A 17,193-nucleotide genomic window follows, 5' to 3' on the forward strand; every position below is an offset into this window, starting at 1 on the left:
GGAGTGATTTTTGGAAGTTGTTCCTAGAATCTAGGAACTCAATTTGGAAAGTGTTTGACCGTGTATGGTGTAGTGTTTGGGTCAACTAGGGTTCCTAAATTATAGGAACTTAGTTTGGCAAGTGGAGTGGGCGGCTAGTTCAAGTCCAAATAAGGCAAGTAGTAGTCGAATAGGACTTTGCACCAAGGGGGAAAGTGTGTTTCGGCTAGGATAGGTTTTGATGATGCAAACCAATTATGGAAAGTTGACAAACAATGTGTTGGTCGACTTTTATGAAGTGTATGGATTGGAAGGCAAAAATATGAAGAACTCCAAGAATAATGATGAACACTCAAGAACAAAAAGCAAAATACTTATGAACTTGAATGAACAAAAGCATAAACAATAATAATCCAATACTTGATTCACGAATTACACAAGGATTGGATAAACATCATATATTGATGAACACGACTTGGATTCACGAATTTCACCAAGTTGCAAAAAAACAAAATAAATGAATTACACATATTCAATGAATTACAAGGTGTAATCCTCTCTTCGGGATTTACAAATTTCATCCAAATAGCCCAAGTGCAAAGGCACAGTTGGTGATCTCTCAAATAATAGTTCTCTCTCTCAGAGTTTTGCCAAAAGATGTAAAAGAAATGACTAAGGTTTCTATTTATAAGAGGTACAAGTTGGAAACCCTCAATAGGTCCCTTGTAAATAAATAATAATGAAATAAATAAAATAATAATAAGATAGTGGCATGGACCACTCTTGGCTGTGACATGCATGGACCCATGGTGGGCTAAGTGGTTTCATGTTGGTCTTTGGGCTGGTCCATGGCTAGGTGGTGTGGCATGGCTTGCTGATGGTGAGCCATATGGTTGCACTGCATGGCCCAAGCTGGTGGCCTAGGCACTGGCTGCAAGGCACGTGCTAGAGCCATGCGTTGGACGGCATGCCTGGTGGGCATGCCACTGGCCTGCTCTGCAAGGCACAGGCTGGAGCTGTGCGCTGGATAGCATGCCGTGATGCATGCCACTAACCTCGCTGGTGTGCAGCAGGATGGTGGGCATGGGCGTGCGCGTGCGCTGGCTGGGCTGGCCATGCGACACATGGGCGTGCGCATGGCCTTGCACATGAGAGCGCGCAGGGCCACGCGGCCCATTAGCTTGCGCACGGGCCTGTGCACTGGAATGTGCATGGGCGCGTGGCGCGTTGTTGCGCGCAATGCCATGCGCATGGGCTGTGCTGCGCGCATGGCTGCAAGTATTGCCGCACGCATGGGCGTGCGACGCTTGGCTATGCGCCTAGGCAGATCTCTACTAACCTCGCTAGCCCACATGCTGGACGCCTCGTAAGTGCCATCGCGCGAGCCAAGGCATGCATGCATGCTGGGCGTCCCGTGCGTGTCCCCACACGAGCCAAGGCATGATTGTGGGCTAGCCAAAGTGTATATTTCCACCATGACTAAGGCATGTGCGGCATCTCTAGAGGCAACTCGACATGGGGGTCTAACATGATGATGGTGTATGAGGTCCATGCACAATAATTATCACGAAATTGCTACTTTTTTCAAACAATTGGCGACCTAGGAGCTTTCTCATACCACGTACGTCTCTCGAATGTTGCTAGCATCTTCCTTTTTAGGCCTTGAGGAAACAAATCAATTAAGAAAGCGGAACTAATTTTATAGAAAATGTAGGTAGATGGTAAAAAGGGTGATTTTTTGGAAGGAAAAAAAAAAAAAGACATGGGAGAGTTTTATACTAGAGAGAGTACTCATCTTCCTTTTTAGGCCTTGGAGGAAAAAAAATCAATTAAGAAGGTGGAACTAGCTTTATAGACGAAGTAGGTAGATGGTAAAAGGTGAGGTTTTTTTGGAAAAAAAAAAAACAGACATGGGAGAGTTTTTTAGTAGAGAGAGACACGTGTTTGGTTGGCAAGCATATATGTATCTTAAACTAATTATTAACAAGATTTATTATTTTTTTAATTTTTTATAAAAAAAATTAAACACATTAATTTATTATATACATTCAAATACAAGTCTCAATATATTTATATTAAAATCATTTCAGCGTCTGAAATCACTTCAGTGACCAACACAGGCTAATATCAAAAGAATGGAAAATGCTATTCCTCTAGAAGATTTCCACCGAAAATTTCTACCGAAATTATATTTTATATTTTTTTTATTTTTTTATTTTTACTTAGTGATTAAGGAATGTTTTTAAATGAATTTATGATTTTTTTATATTTTTTAAAAATATTTAAAGTGTTTAAAAAAATGATTGAAAAAAAAAGCAAAAAAAAAAAAAAAAAAAAACATTTGCCTTTCGGTAGAAGATTTTGGTGGAAATCTTCTGTGAGTGTAGCAGTTCTCCAAAAGAATAAATGACTGTCACTTAAAAGTTGATCAAATCATTAAATATAATTGAGAATAATAAGATTTAAGATAAAAGAGTAACAAATGTCAAATGTGATATAATTATTTATTATTTTATATTATTCACTTTGTCTCTCAAGTTGTATTGTTACTTGACTCTTCGGGAAAAACAATTTTATTTAGTTTTATTTAGTAATTAACAAATTGATTTTAAGTGTATTTATATATTTTTTTATTTTTTAAAAATATAAATAGAAAAATATATAAAATATATAAAAACAACTAAGGATCAAAATATGCAGACTACTCTGAATGGCACAATTGCCCGACTCAACCAAGATTTTAAAGTAAAAATAATTAAATTTTGAAGATTGGATTCATTTGATGAGTCCAATGCTAGCGCTGAGCATTAGCATTGGATTCATCATTTCATCTTCAAAATTTGATGAAAATTATATATTTTTCATAAATCTAAAACCTCTCTATTTATAATTCTACATTGGATTAGCTATTAGATTCATCAAAATAATAATATAATATTATTTTGTTAATAATAATATTTTTAATTTATTTTTTTTATATTTTACAATTATACTAATTATATATTAATTAATAATTTAATTTGATACTTAAATTATTATTTCTCAATTTAAATATATTGTGGTTCAAAATTGAAAAATAATAATTTAAATAAATAAAATAATGGTTATAGAGTGTGAATAATGAGTCTTCAAATTTAAAGATAAAGAAAAATATATTGTACCTAAGAACTTGACATTTGAACATATAGTAAAGCTAATGCCAAGATTTTAAAGCACAAATCATCAAATTTTAAAAATTGATGAGTCCAATACTAATCCTCTAACGCCACCTAAAAGCCCTGAACCTTTGTGTTTGAGATTGGGGTACATCCAGGAGCTTGATTGAGCAGTCCCATCGAGATGTAGCTTAGGTTCCGTTTTATTTATTTATTTATTTTTAATATATTTTTTTAAAATATTTACAATATTATTAAAAATATTTTTTTAATTATTAAATAAAAAAAAATAAGGACGATGTGTCCACAGCTCCCAGCGGGGTTAGACATAATTAGTCTTTTTTATTTATTTTTCTTAAAAGAGAGTATCATTTTTTTTAAAAGATTATAAAAAAAAATATAATTTTCTATTATAGAAAAAAAGTCACTACAGCCACTTTTAAATATTTTTTTTACATAAATTTATAATATTATTAAAAAATATTTATTTAATTACGAAATAAAAATAACAAAAAAAAAAAAACAAAAAGTGCGAGCGGCAGTAACTGGGTGGGTGGGTATAGCATTATTCATGTTAGAACTAATGGGACTAGGGGTGATATTCGCATGGTGCGGGGCGGGGGTACATTCAATCCGCCCCGCCACCCGCCTTTTGATTATATTGTGTTTAAAAAAAAAATTTTGGTCTAAAAAAATATTTTTAGACCTAAATTATAATATAATGTGGTCAAAATGATGATTATTGTATTGCCTTGACCTCTTATATAAAGGTTGGCCTAGGAGGTCAAAACAACCCAATAACTTGAATATAATTTTAAGTCTTTAATAAATTATATATATATAATATATTTATTTATATATATATAAATAAATAAAATTTTTATATGTAGAGCGGGGGCGAGGGCGAGGGTGGGGGCGGGGCGGGATAGGCCCTCTTTATGCCCTTGCCCCCACTAGGCCCTCTCTATGCAAGGCGGGGGACCCCGCCCCAGCATGGGCGGAGCGGGCTACCCGCCCATACGGAGGCGGGGCCCAACTATATCGGTGAGAGTGGCTTTTCCCAACTTGATTATCGTTTCTAAGACGGAAATGGAATGGAAACAAACAGTCCGTACAATGACGGGGGAATCGTCCATTTTCACGCCAAGTCCGTTGCAGATGCTGATGCCCGCGGGAGAATCAGAAGAACCCAACCGTAATGCCGGAAGGGAATTGCAGATAGCGTCCACCTCGGCTCCGTTCAGACTTCCCGATGATTGGTTCGTTGAGTTAAAGCCTCGTGGCTCGACCACCAGCTCCACCGGCCGTGTTGACAAGGTTCGTTCTCTCTCGCTCTCCCTCTCTTTTTTCAATCCTTTTTTTAATCTTTCGAATAATATAACTATTTGCATTGTTTATAGTGTATGTATCTGTATATGAATGCATGCTTCCATAGATTTAGGTTTGTATTTATCGTAATTAATACCTGCATGTATCGACATTTGTTGTTTCTATTATTGTTATCATCATTATCCCTAATAGTAAAGGAAATGACTGGAAAGTGAAATCTGGTCAAGAAGTGCATTCAGATATGTGAAAGTAATTCATTAATGATCTTCAGCAGCTAATTGGAATTCTAAAATGCGTCCACTATAAATAATCATTATAGAGGCTCGAAAAGGGAAGAAAAAAAAAAAAAAGAAGAAGAAGAAGAAGAAAGAAATAGAAAAAGCAATTGAGGCTCTAAAGTCATATCTCCTTAATTTAGATGTGTGAGATTTGACATATATGTGGGATTGGGGATCTGTTAGCGAAATAATATGTGCTAACACTTGGCTTATGTTACCATTGACAGAAGTGCATGCAGATATTTTTTACTTAAGAAACTATGGTTTAGTTATATACACTCTCTTGTGCTTACATTCAACTCCACTGCTGCCAGACCAAAACAGTTTGGTTTACTGGTAAAGTACCAATGATCTACATAAAATGTTAAATAATGAAGGCATTATAAAATTTAAAACAAGTTCTTATAATCTAACCATCATTTTTTTTTTCAAACAACTTTTAAATCCCTATTGGTAGAACAGGGTTCATGATGATATCTTCTGCTAGGTATCATATGATGAAGTCCTCTAGCTGCCTGCAGTCCCCTTATGATAATATAATGGTCTTCTGCAATTTTAGCATACATTTAGATAGCTTGACAGACTAAACTTTTTTTTTTTTAATCCATTATTCAGCATCAGAATTATGCAACTGTGCTCTTATGTATCATACTGCTTGCACCCTTGGGGAGAGGAGATACGTTCTGTCTGGAAGTTCGTTCACTTGAATTTATAATGTGTTACATACTTGAGAACCTCTATCTTGTTTTGCAGTATTACTATGAACCCAGGACTGGACAACAGTTCCGTTCTCTGGTAGCTGTTGAGAGATACTTGAGAGACAAAAAACAAGATACACCTACACCTGATACAGTAAAAGCAAGAAATGAAAATACCGTGAGTTCAAAAGTTGCTTTATTCAGTAGTTATAGATACATGAATTCTATTTCTGAAAGGACCTTAACTTAGGTTAATGTATTGCTGTTGGGATTATTGTGGGTTTTTATTATTTGAAGCTTTGGTTTAAACTTGGTCATCTGCCAAATTAAAGAGAAAAAATGACTTCTCAAGAGCAGGCAAGTTCATCTTCCTATACAAGAAGAAAGACATACATACGTTATCATCCCTTTTGCATATAAAATACATGATGATTGGGCTTTGCTTATCTCTACTAACATCCACCCCTACATATATTACAAGCCTAATAGGCTAATAGCACCAGAGGGCCGTGCAAACTGCAACTGAAGGCACAAGAGGGTTGTATTGTTGAGAAAATAATATTTTTGATAGGTAAATAGAAGTCCACGCACATACAAGATTGAAAACGTGATCTCACACTTCACCTCTTGTTTGGGGAGAGAAGCCATCTGGTTCAAAACTGGAATTGTATTGGTGAAAGTTTTCTATCTTGAACCTAAACTATAATAAAGTTGCAATTGAAAACAGAATGAGTTTCCTTCCATACTTCTCGTTTGTTGATGTCTAACTTGATTAGATGAGTATTAACCTTGCAACAATACCTGACCCTTATTTGCAAAACATAGTCAAGGAACTTGCTACATTCACTCTTCTTTTCTCTCTCTCCTTTTTCCCAAGGATAGTAGCATAAATGAATTGTTCGGACCAATCAAGTTGTAGCTTTTCATGTGGTGTGCATGATCTGAAGGACGATCCTTACGGTAGGGTCTCACACCTACGATAATAGAGTAAGTACTCTTGGTAGTTACGCATCTTAGTTTCTCCACTTAATTCTAGAATTGGGTTGCATTGAATAAAGGATGAATTATGACATTGATTTAAACTTGGCAGAACCTTAATCTACGGGGTACCTTTTAATACATAGGCACCCATAGATCCCAAACATTTCTAAATTCGGACATTTTTCTTTCCCTTTTTTTTTTTGGGGATGTGACAAAAAGGCTTGTGGTGCCAAAACTAAGAATGGAAAGTCCTCACTGGCGATGCTTTAGCTGCTGCAGATGCAAATTAGGGACTGCACCATCTGGAGCACCTCGCCCTTTAAACTACCTGATGATTGGGTCATCAAGGAAAAGCCTCGTAGCAATATCAACTATGCTTGTGTCATTGACAAGGTACACTACAGATCTAGGTATTTGGTATCCATGCTGGCTGTTGGGTAAAGTCAATGAAATATTTTAGCAAAATCTTTACTCGTATGTGGTTGTGGTTATTTTCTTACTTGTAGAGCTTGATTTTCTGCATATGAGATTTCGTTTTATTGTGATAATTTCACTTTTTCCATATCTCATTGACCATTTATGAATTGATTTGACAATACTTAAGTTATGCAAGATGAATGGGTAGTTTGGATTTAGATTTGTGCCCAGATTGACTTCCTATGGGCCCCTAGAAAAATTTTGAAAGTAAGAACTATTCTTTTATTTCCATAGTTTTCTATTAGAATAATGGATGGAAAGTAAGATTTAAGTACCTCTTTGTTACCCTGATTTGTAATCTTCGGTTTCAAGTACAGTTGTTACCAGACCTTAGCATAAGTGACTATTTCTGAAATTTTAAGGGTGGCCTTCTTTACATGAACTGTCATCTATTTATTCAGCATTCTAGGAATCCTATTCTGGGCCTTCCAGCGGTTTGGAGCGGATATATTGGTTGCCTGCCTTTGTGTGCTAGCATGAATAGTTTCTATTGCAATCTAGGATATGTTGTACTTGTAGATGATCCATTTCCCTGAAACAAAACTCTATAAGTTTATTTCCTCCATACCTTTCTGTTCTTGCATGTGCTCTAAGACCCCTTTCCTTAACAAAAAGAAGGCTTAGGTTTTTCAGCTACTGTGCTCTGAATAATAAGCACACCTGAAGTTACATATAAGAAATGTTATCCCTTTATGCAGTTATATATTGAGCCAGAAACTGGGCAGCAGTTTCGTTCTTTGAAAGCCGTTGAGAGATATGTAACAGAAGCAAAGGAAAATACTGCAACACCTAAGGTATTGAAACCAGCCAATCAGCTTAGTGTGGGTTTTAGTTACTGTTACTACTAAAGCAAATAGTTTATTTCCTCCTGTCATCCATGACTATGCATATGCTTGCTTCTCTTCAGGCTTCACAGAATTCTGGTTCATGGAAGAAAAACATTTCTAGTATTATACGGTCACCAAGAGTTGTGAGCAAACACTGGTTGGAAGCTGAAGAAGATAACATTACACTCAAGGCATTGAAATTGTGCAACCGTTCAAAAGTAAGTCTGAGGACTAACTAGTTAAGTACTATTTGGTTCAGCCTTCAAGAAAAGCTTTCTGTCATCCATCACTATGGATATGTCTGCTTCTCTTCAGGCTTCGCCGAATTCTGGTTCATGGAAGAAAAACATTTCTAGTATTATACGGACACCAAAAGTTGTGAGCAAACATTGGTTGGAAGCTGAAGAAGATAACATTACACTCAAGGCATTGAAATTGTGCAACTGTTCAAAAGTAAGTATGAGGACTAACTAGTTAAGTACTATTTGGTGAAACAAAACTTCTTTTCTCCTGTTATTTTATGCTGTAAACAAACCTTTGTGCCTTTGTGCCTTTTCAGCCTTCAAGAAAATCTGGTTCAAGGAAGAAATTTGTTTCTAATAAAGGGGTTAATACTTCAATGCTTGATTGTGCCAGCCCACCAGCAAAGATAAACTGGGTTCTTTCTGGTCCTGGTGGTGGTAATGTATGGAGTGCTTTCATCAATGAATCTATTGTCCCAGATTCTGTAAAGCAAAAATGGTCTGAGAAATTTATAACAACCATCCATGCATGAATTTAATGACCAAGTTTTCGAGGTATTTTAGTTCTCCAAAGCTTTATAATCCTCAGCACAGTGTTGCTTCCATTTTCTTCACCTCATGGAGCATACTCCTTTCCAGAATTATAACTTCTGTTGATTTTCAAACTTTGTAATCCCATCATTTGTAAATTTGTTATTGAGAACTTGTGCATATTTATGATGTAGGCATATATCTAGAAACACTTGCAACATGAACACGACGAATGCATCCATTAGGAGGCAATAAACATCTAGACCTCCCATGGAAATGAAATCATGGAAGTCCATTTTACATGATTCAAATGGAGTCCTTATTGTTCTGTCATATCATGTTTTTTTATGGCATTAGTGTAATGCAGGCGTGAGGTTCAAGGTGTTGAGGCATAAGCCTTTTGGACTTTATGTTCAAAAATATATTATGTTAAAGAATTACTAGAAAACAGGAATTACATAATAATATGTTAAAAGCCTGAGGCTAACAATTTTAAAAAATCCATGAAACCATTTTTAATTTAGATTCACGTACCTCACTAATTGTGGTCAGAGAAAACCATTCTATATCCAAAACCTGGGGATTCAGTCAGAGCACAGAGTTTGTAGATTTTACACCACAGCATGTCTTGATGAATTTGAAAATGTTTGGCTTTCTAGAACAGTATTCATTGATATTTAAGACAAGGGTAATTCTATGCATCAACCTACACATTTCACACACCATGCATTCAAATTTTTTTTTTTTTTTTTTTTTAAACCTCAATACACTAAGTGTGTTAAGTGTGTGATGAATAGTAGGCTGATGCAAATATTTTTCCTTAAGGCAATAGAGATATGAGATCCAACACAGAAAGTTCATTACTAGCCATGATTTTTTCGATTCCTACATTGTTTACTCTTTTCTGTTTATGATTTAATTATTTCATGGGCTTACGGCTTGGTGCACCCCTTAGTTCATAAAGGTCGAAGGTGGCAAAGCTTCCCTTGATGTCCCAGTACATCTCCAGTTCCTAGTATTTTTGGCTCTTCAGGACATCCCAAATCTACACCGGTTACTTTGCGTGGTGTTGGAACAGAAGTGTACTACGCGTATACTTCTTGTGTACTGTACTTGGATTGTGTATATTTTCAATCAATAAAGTTTTGTTCTTACTTATAATAAAGAATAATTTCTCCTATGAGTGCAGTTGTTTCAAGTCAGTTTTGCTCGCACGCTCCTTAGTCCTTATCATTATGTAAAGCGTTATTGTCATCGAAACAAAGCTTGATTGACAGTCCTCCATTTCTTTTGCAGGAGCTCAAAATAACTTCAGTACCTAAATTTATTTCTTCGATTCTAATACCCCTTAAATTGGTATATTTCTATTTAGTGTGATTAAGCATTGATGTTGGGACAGCCAATTGATTATTGAAGCTTGTTCAATGCCATTCAAATGCAGATATTTCTATTTTTAAGACTTTACAACATTAAACATATTTCCATATTTAGCAAATAAAAAAAGGGAAAACTAAAACAGTTAGCGTGCTAGTTCTATCTCTCGCCTGCTTGACTGAGCCTGTCATCTTGTTCCTTCTTGAGTGTCTTACCTTGTGTTGCATGTCTATATAAATCATTTACAATTTAGGACTAAAACAAATAAATCTCTGACTTCACTTTCATAATTCTAAGGAGATCCTGATCCAGAAACTCTTTCTAAATTAATGACAACAATCTTTACCTAAATAATTCAAATGCAGAAATGAAATGATTTTTTTTTTTTTTTTTTAAATTAAGAATGCAACCTTCCCGACAAGTACAGAGACAACTTATCTCTCAGATGCACCCCCTTTATGTCGACAGTTCCACAAATCTGTTGGTGGTAACCTGAGTCGTGGTTGTGAGACAAAGGTACTTCGTCCTGCGCCTCATCATCCATATCAATAATAATGTTATGAAGTAGACAGCAAGTGAGAATAATCCTCGGCAACCTATGTTTGTCAGGCCTCCACATAACTCCTTGAATGATTTTCCACGTGTCTTTCAACCTCGCCAATGCTCTCTGTGCCACTATCCGAGTGGCATGATGCCGCCTGTTGAACTCTTCTCTTGACTCTGGGAGTTCTGTCCCTTCATAGGGAATGATAAGATGTGGCAATAAAGGATACCCTAAATCGCCAATTATGTATTCCCTTATTCCTGATCCCTCAGAGAGCTCTAAATCTTTTCCGTTCAACCTCTCCCCTTTATCACAGAGTTTGTAGAAGTTTGAACTCTCAAATACCAACCAGTCCTTCATTTTTCCTGGCCATCCAGTGACTATGTCTCGAAACCTCATGTCCGGGTCCACAATTGCCTGCAACACCATGCTATGATTCTTCTCATGATCGAGCCAGGTGTGACTTGAGGGATCCGATGCAGGCAAACACATCATGATGTGGGTTGTATCCACAACACCACAGCAATTAGGGAGGCCTCGCATTTTCTCAAATTTAGATTTTATTTCCCTCATTTCCGTATCTGTTGAAGGCCACTTCAGGTGATGAAGCCCCCTTTCTTCCATGGATTCCACAAAACGCCAGGTCACTTGGGAGACAGTTGAGTGGTTCAACCCAAACGAATCGCCAACTGTCACTAGTGACTCACCGGAGCTCAGTCTTCTTAAGGCTACAGCTACCTGATCACATAAAGACAATGGCTTGCCATTTGCAAACACAAAATGTGCAGACTTAGCCATCATGTCTTCCTTCACGAGTGAACATATGTAGTCAAAGGTTTTTCTGGATATCTTAAAAACAGATTCAAACCTATCTAGACTCTTGGATGGAGATTGAAGACCTGCAGTGAGAAGTAGAGCAAGGAGAAAATTAAGATTCACAAATGTGGGTCATTTAAATTTGTCTCAAATGCTCTTGGCAGGACTTAATGATATAGAACATAGAACCGACATTATCTTAATCCTAAACTATCAAGGAAAGTCACTTGGTAACAGATGACATACAGAGCATATATATATATAAATAATGTCAAACGAAGAGTATAACTTTGTTTGCAGAGTATACTGAAAGGGATTTTCAGAACTCAGGTGATTTTTTTTCTGGTAAGTAATGTGATCTCATCAAAAGGTGCAGAGGGGCGCAACCCTAGTATATTAAAAATCCCATTGATTGAACATGATCTTGCCAGCAGAATCAATTTATGGGTTAATTCATCGCGATCCACTTGGAGCATGCAAAACATCAAAACATACATGAGGAGACAACTAAGAAAAAGATGCGATGTGATTGTTGAGCCATTCTATAACATAGAATTATCCTTTTTGCATCATTCAACTGCTTGGTTGACCATGTGTTCCTATAGATATAGACTTGCAGTTATAAGATCGATCAGTACTTTGCGCTATAACTAGTTTCTATATAGAGGTCATTTCTGCTTTTCCAGAACCCGTACCAACTAACTAAACAGTTTTCTATAGAGAGGTCATTTCAGCTTATGCATAACCCATTCCAACCTTGTCCCAAAACAAAGACAAAAATATAGAGCATAGAGGTAAGAAGTTACCTGTTCTTATATCAGACTGCTTTGGAGCCAAGTCAAAAGATGAGAAACAAACATCCATCTAAATAAGTTCCCAAAGGCGTGATACATGTTGAATGTGCCTTTTTTCTCATTAAGATGAAATTTTCTCCAATTTTAAGCTTGAAGGAGAGAGTTTTAACCAGTTGAGCTCAAAGGAATTTAAACTGCAATGTTATGAGGTGAACCACTACACTATGGCTGCTGGGGACCAGAAATACAGAAACTAAGGATGTAGTTTATTCAGGTATACGTGGGTTTATAACTTGTCTATATTCTATTTGTAGAAATGGTCACTACTCATCCTCTCTTAAACACTATGAGACTTTCAGTTATAACAACTCTTTACAAGAAAGTTCTTGGAAAGAGGATTCAAATGAGAGGACTACCTGTCCTATTAATTTTCTTTTCTTCTTCTTCAACAAGTACCCGTACTATTCCATTATCATGAAGAAGGTTCAAAATCTGTCTAGGAAGGAGAGAATGGAAGAGAAGAGAAATCACAGGCGACTGGATTTGTCCTGGCTCTCACTGTTTGTTTCTCAGGTGAAGTGGGGTAAAGAAAGTATGAAGAAAAGTTTTTAACAATTCCCAAAATTATTTTCAGGGAAGTTTTGGGATAAAGTTTATTAAGGTACAACATTTTAGCAGAATCTACGCTTACTTTGCACAAACAAACATGATAAATAATTAACCAAAAAAATGAGATTTTGAGAAAAATCTCTCTCCCTATCAAAATAATAATAATTAGCCAATAAAGATTTCAGAAAAATAGAGATTTTGTGGAAACTCTCTCTCCCCCTCCTTTCCTACTTTGTTTTCCCTTTTTATTCTTTTAAATAATAGATCAAATGGGAGTCATAACCTTTTAAATATTATTCTTTTAAATATTATCACCAGACAACTACTGGAGGTGAATGAAATCAAACCATTCAGAGCAGGCACTAGTTCATTCTAGTATACCTAAATATGTATCTCATTGCTCTGAGATCTAGGTAACTCGGCCTATGGAACTGGAAAAAATACCTCCATTCCAAGTTTTCAGACGTTTGGTATCATCTATTAGTGCACTAAACCACCTGGATACATATATTGTATCCACTATTTTATTCTATGTTGAATATAAATCTTTGAAGCTTATGGATATCTGTATATAACCCTCCCATTAATTCATTTGTTAATAGTACCCCAACTCATCAGCCTCTTGTAGCAGTTTATCTCGTATGCCTGCCTATTATGGTTCCTGAACATCTCAAAGTCTTAGAAAGCTGCTAGTTTCCCATCAAACAGAAGCAAAGCAAAATATGATCGGCTTCTGCTTCATGGGAAATTAGCAGTGTTTGTACCAAAACAAGCTGGCTTGATTTTTTGCACCAACTTTAATGAATAAGTGAAGATGAAAGGAAAGTCTCTTAATCCAGTCTTAATATTCTTTTTCTTCATAAGAAGGCAGTCTCAATATCATGTTATGCATCAAAATGAGCTTTCCTCCGTGAGTGAATTGTTCCCTCTCATTAAAGCTGTGGTCTTACAAATGGTGAGAACCTAAACGCTTTGAAGTCCGAAATCAATGTGTGCATGTATGTGAGTTTTCTGAGGTGATTCTCACTTAAATGATTTCCAACTCTAATAAAATTAAGCTAACCTATTGGCAACTGGGGAGTAGGTCTTGCAATGCATTCTATTGACTAGTTACTGACTACAAGTTTGTTTTTAGACTATAGAGAGAATGAAACTTTCAAAGTCCTACTGCAATGATTTGATGCTTAAAACTCATTGAAACTATTAGTTTTCCATATCACATTTTTTTCTTTTTTGATAAGTTAGCAATCTTTATCAACAAGTTCAAAAGAAGCAACCCAAGTACATAGAAAGTACATAAGAGAGACACCTAGCTAGACGCTTCACATTTCCTAAATCATAACCAGTTATTTTTCTGACAACTAAAAATCTATTTGACTACTTCAATAGATAGATTCCAAATATATCCCTCACGTCTCAACCTTTTAGTATGCCCCATGCAAAAAATCAAACATTACACAATTTAGGCAGTGGGGGCAAAATAGCATCAGCTGAACAACTCCCGGTGGCATAGTTAACAAAAACTCTCCCTTGCCTACAGAAGCTGTTTATTCTTATTTTTGAACTTTTTCCAACTCTAGACACTATAATTGGCACCTTTACAAGCAGTTCTACCTTTTAGTATCAGAGTGCCAATTGATTCACCACTTGAATTAATTCTCAAAACAATTTTCACTTCCAACTCTAAAGTGAAAACATCTGAAAATTTCTGCTTTTGGAAAAAAAAAAAATATGCTTTACACCATCCAACTACTTCACGCTCTAGTAGCACACATAATCCACAAGCATACTCCAACAAGAAAGGTATCATTCTTTTCTTAGATTTTATTACGAGGTCATTAATATATCTAATATATCGTCTTATCCCTACTGCATTATATAAGAAAATCAAACAAGAATGTCCAGTAAAGAGATGATTTTGAAGTCAGACCAGGAATCCTTCCTACATACCTAATTTATCTATGATATTTCAGCATATAACATGTATGAGACATAAAGCAAAAACCTAATTGGATTAGACCAAATTCAATTCAATCCATGTACCAAAATCCATCGATTATAAATACAAAGCTACATACCTATTATACCAAAAAGGATCGTCAAGAGCAAAAACAGTAAAATAATCATAATCTCAAAGAAGATATACCATGAATTCTCCGTGAGAACTCATCCCACCAATCTAGAGGCCCCTCCTCCGGCCCCGGGGACCCAGAAGCAGAAGCATTCTCTTCAGGCTTCTTCTCTGTCTTTTTCCTCTTTCTGAATCCTCTTACAGGACCCATCAGCAGAAACAATCCAATTGAATCAAAACCCAGAAACCCACCTTCTTCAAACAACCATAATCAGAAAACAACTGTATAACTATTCAAAAACAAATATTAATAATACCCATTCGTAATAGTAAAATAATATTTACCACAGCACAGGAAGATCACGAAACAATGATGAAAGAAGCAGTGGCTCGTAACATGCAAGGAAGACTGTCAACAGAGACTGGTAGTTACAGTGTGCCCATAGCCGTTTGTAGGTCTGTATAGCATGCAAGAAAAGCGAAAGCTTGAAGAAATGGGAAGAGAGAGAGAGACAGAGAGAGAGATGGATAAACTATGTGCGGGAAACCGACGGAAAATCCAAGCAACACATGTTGTTTGGTGAGTGTCTGAGACAAATGTGGGCAGGAGAACTGAGGGACATGAACACAGAATTTCGCAGCAGTGAGTCTCGCTCTCACTCCGCATCTACGATTCCCCCAGAGACTAAAGTCTTGCTTTTAAAGAGGTTTGCTCCATTTTGTTGAGGTTTCACTTATATTTATTTAGAAAAGAGAAAATTATAGGTAGGTTGAAGAAATATACGAAGTGTGTAATAATTATCTAATCGTTTTAAAAAAAATAAATAAAATATAAGATTTATATAAAAAAAAATTAATTTCACGATTATATATAAAATTATTTGAAGAAATTAAGCACCGAGTCCAATTCCGATCAAAATGACAACTTTACTACTAACTAGTTATTTAAGATTCTTTTGAAAAATAATTTTATTTAAAAATCTTTATATCACATATCATTCACGTGGTATAATTTAATTTAAAAGATAAATTTTAAATTTTATTAATTAAATTATACCATGTGAATATTATGTAATGTAAATACTTTCGAATGGTACTTCTATTCTTTCAATATATGGTCGCAGTGAATTTTTGCACCCATGGCTATTCTCATCATTGATTCATTTAAATGATAAAATAAAGGGTTATTTATTGAAAATATGAATGAATCATTTTTATTATTGAAAAAAAAATGGTGTTTATTTAGAAGAAAACACTGAATATAGTAATTTTTTAAAAAAGAGAGAAAATTATTATCTAAAATTTTTTATCTTTCAATACCGTAAATAAATATGCAGTACTGATGAATATGTTAATGACCTTTTTTTTTTCATATTGACTTGCGATTATAATATTATTTCTCCTATTATTATATATAGAAGAACATAAATTATATAAAATGAATAGCGAGAAAATAATCAGTTATTATAATATCACTGCCTTGTCCTCTCAATATTAATTTATGGTTCCTTATGTGCTAAATGATATTTTATTCCTTAATTAAAAAAAATGGATGACGAATAAAGCTTTAATGAAAACCCTAATTTTGTAAAAAGTATATCACATTAATATCCGAATCCAAAACTCACATTTGGAAATGCAAACAAGTATTTGATTATTAAAAACTAACCACATTGAATTTTATTGATTTTCTACTTTCTGAAATAAAAATAAAAGAAATAATTTTAAAAATATTTATGAGAACTTAAAAAATCACATAATCATATTTTTAGTCATCAGGCAAAATAATATATATATATATATATATATAATCAAATTTCTACAATCAAAGATAATTAAAGTCATCTAAATAAATTTAAGATTTTTGCTACACAACTTCTTCAACCTCCACACACCATATTTTTTAAAATTTCTAAAATTTTTAATATTTTTTAAATTTTTTTTTTTGAGTTTATTCTTCTTAAACTAATTTACTTTTTATATTCATTATTCATATATTAAATATTTGATAAGAGAAAAAAATAATAAAAATTAAAAAAAAAATATGATGTGCAGATGATATGGAGATTTTTTCTAAATTTAAACATGCAACTAGAAAAGTTGGAAAGTGATGTTTTTGTTTACGGTGAAAAAGGACAGTTTGAGTCAGGTGAGAATCACATTTACTTTGAAAAGAAGTTGGAATGGGAATCCAAATTTCGATGGGCATCTAATTTCCTCAATTCTATGCTTAATAGTTGGGCCTCGGGGTTTTCCTTAATAGTGACAATGGGCTTTGCTCTATTTTGGGTTGAAGGTTTGAAAATTGTGAAAGAATCAAACCCCATCCCCAGGGTTGAGTTGGACTTGGACTTGGCCTTGGCCTTGGCCTTGAAATGGTGAAAAGACGAAGGACATTTTGGGGATATCTCTGCTTCAAGTTTCAACCTGAGAGGAAGAGAGTATTGTATGGATATTCATTGACAGAGATTTCTACTTTCTACATACA

The 17,193-nt window shown here is 35.0% G+C and overlaps 2 protein-coding genes across 6 annotated transcripts; one reads left to right on the top strand and one right to left on the bottom strand.

The window, feature by feature from the left end:
- The first annotated feature begins 4,064 nt into the window (after positions 1 to 4,064).
- On the top strand, positions 4,065 to 9,772 carry LOC108993005 (methyl-CpG-binding domain-containing protein 7). 4 transcript variants are annotated; one of them, XM_018967766.2, is made up of 8 exons: positions 4,065 to 4,451; positions 5,495 to 5,617; positions 6,700 to 6,813; positions 7,596 to 7,691; positions 7,805 to 7,942; positions 8,040 to 8,177; positions 8,284 to 8,521; positions 9,453 to 9,768. In XM_018967766.2, the coding sequence occupies exons 1-7, from the start codon at positions 4,101 to 4,103 to the stop codon at positions 8,497 to 8,499; spliced, it is 1,176 nt and encodes a 391-aa protein (XP_018823311.2). In that variant the 5' UTR covers positions 4,065 to 4,100; the 3' UTR covers positions 8,500 to 8,521; positions 9,453 to 9,768. The 4 variants fall into 4 exon arrangements, with proteins under 4 accessions (XP_018823311.2, XP_035540903.1, XP_018823314.1 ...); XM_035685010.1 differs by having other exon boundaries at positions 4,185 to 4,451; positions 6,691 to 6,813; positions 9,453 to 9,770; XM_018967769.2 differs by lacking the exon at positions 6,700 to 6,813 and having other exon boundaries at positions 4,185 to 4,451; positions 9,453 to 9,772.
- Positions 9,773 to 10,078: 306 nt separating this feature from the next.
- On the bottom strand, positions 10,079 to 15,412 carry LOC108993004 (protein ALP1-like). Of its 2 annotated transcripts, none has more exons than XM_018967762.2 (3): positions 15,051 to 15,412; positions 14,781 to 14,957; positions 10,079 to 11,314 (listed from the first exon to the last, which is right to left on the bottom strand). In XM_018967762.2, exons 2-3 carry the CDS (start codon positions 14,914 to 14,916, stop codon positions 10,269 to 10,271), a joined length of 1,182 nt encoding a protein of 393 aa, XP_018823307.2. In that variant the 5' UTR covers positions 14,917 to 14,957; positions 15,051 to 15,412; the 3' UTR covers positions 10,079 to 10,268. The 2 variants fall into 2 exon arrangements, with proteins under 2 accessions (XP_018823307.2, XP_035540915.1); XM_035685022.1 differs by having other exon boundaries at positions 14,781 to 14,960; positions 15,051 to 15,396.
- Between the last annotated feature and the right edge of the window lie 1,781 nt (positions 15,413 to 17,193).

This window comes from Juglans regia, chromosome 14 (genome assembly GCF_001411555.2).
Source record: "Juglans regia cultivar Chandler chromosome 14, Walnut 2.0, whole genome shotgun sequence".
In the NCBI taxonomy this organism is placed as follows: Eukaryota; Viridiplantae; Streptophyta; class Magnoliopsida; order Fagales; family Juglandaceae; genus Juglans; species Juglans regia.

Excerpts from the sequence above, each read along its gene's own strand:
- LOC108993005 (XM_018967766.2), top strand. The coding sequence starts at position 4,101 with ATGCAAGGCGGGGGACCCCGCCCCAGCATGGGCGGAGCGGGCTACCCG. Across the intron at positions 4,452-5,494 it reads CCACCGGCCGTGTTGACAAG|TATTACTATGAACCCAGGAC; the intron begins GTTCGTTCTCTC and ends CTTGTTTTGCAG. Across the intron at positions 7,943-8,039 it reads AATTGTGCAACCGTTCAAAA|GCTTCGCCGAATTCTGGTTC; the intron begins GTAAGTCTGAGG and ends GCTTCTCTTCAG.
- LOC108993004 (XM_018967762.2), bottom strand. The coding sequence starts at position 14,916 with ATGGGTCCTGTAAGAGGATTCAGAAAGAGGAAAAAGACAGAGAAGAAG. Across the intron at positions 11,315-14,780 it reads GTTCTCACGGAGAATTCATG|GTCTTCAATCTCCATCCAAG; the intron begins GTATATCTTCTT and ends TTCTCACTGCAG.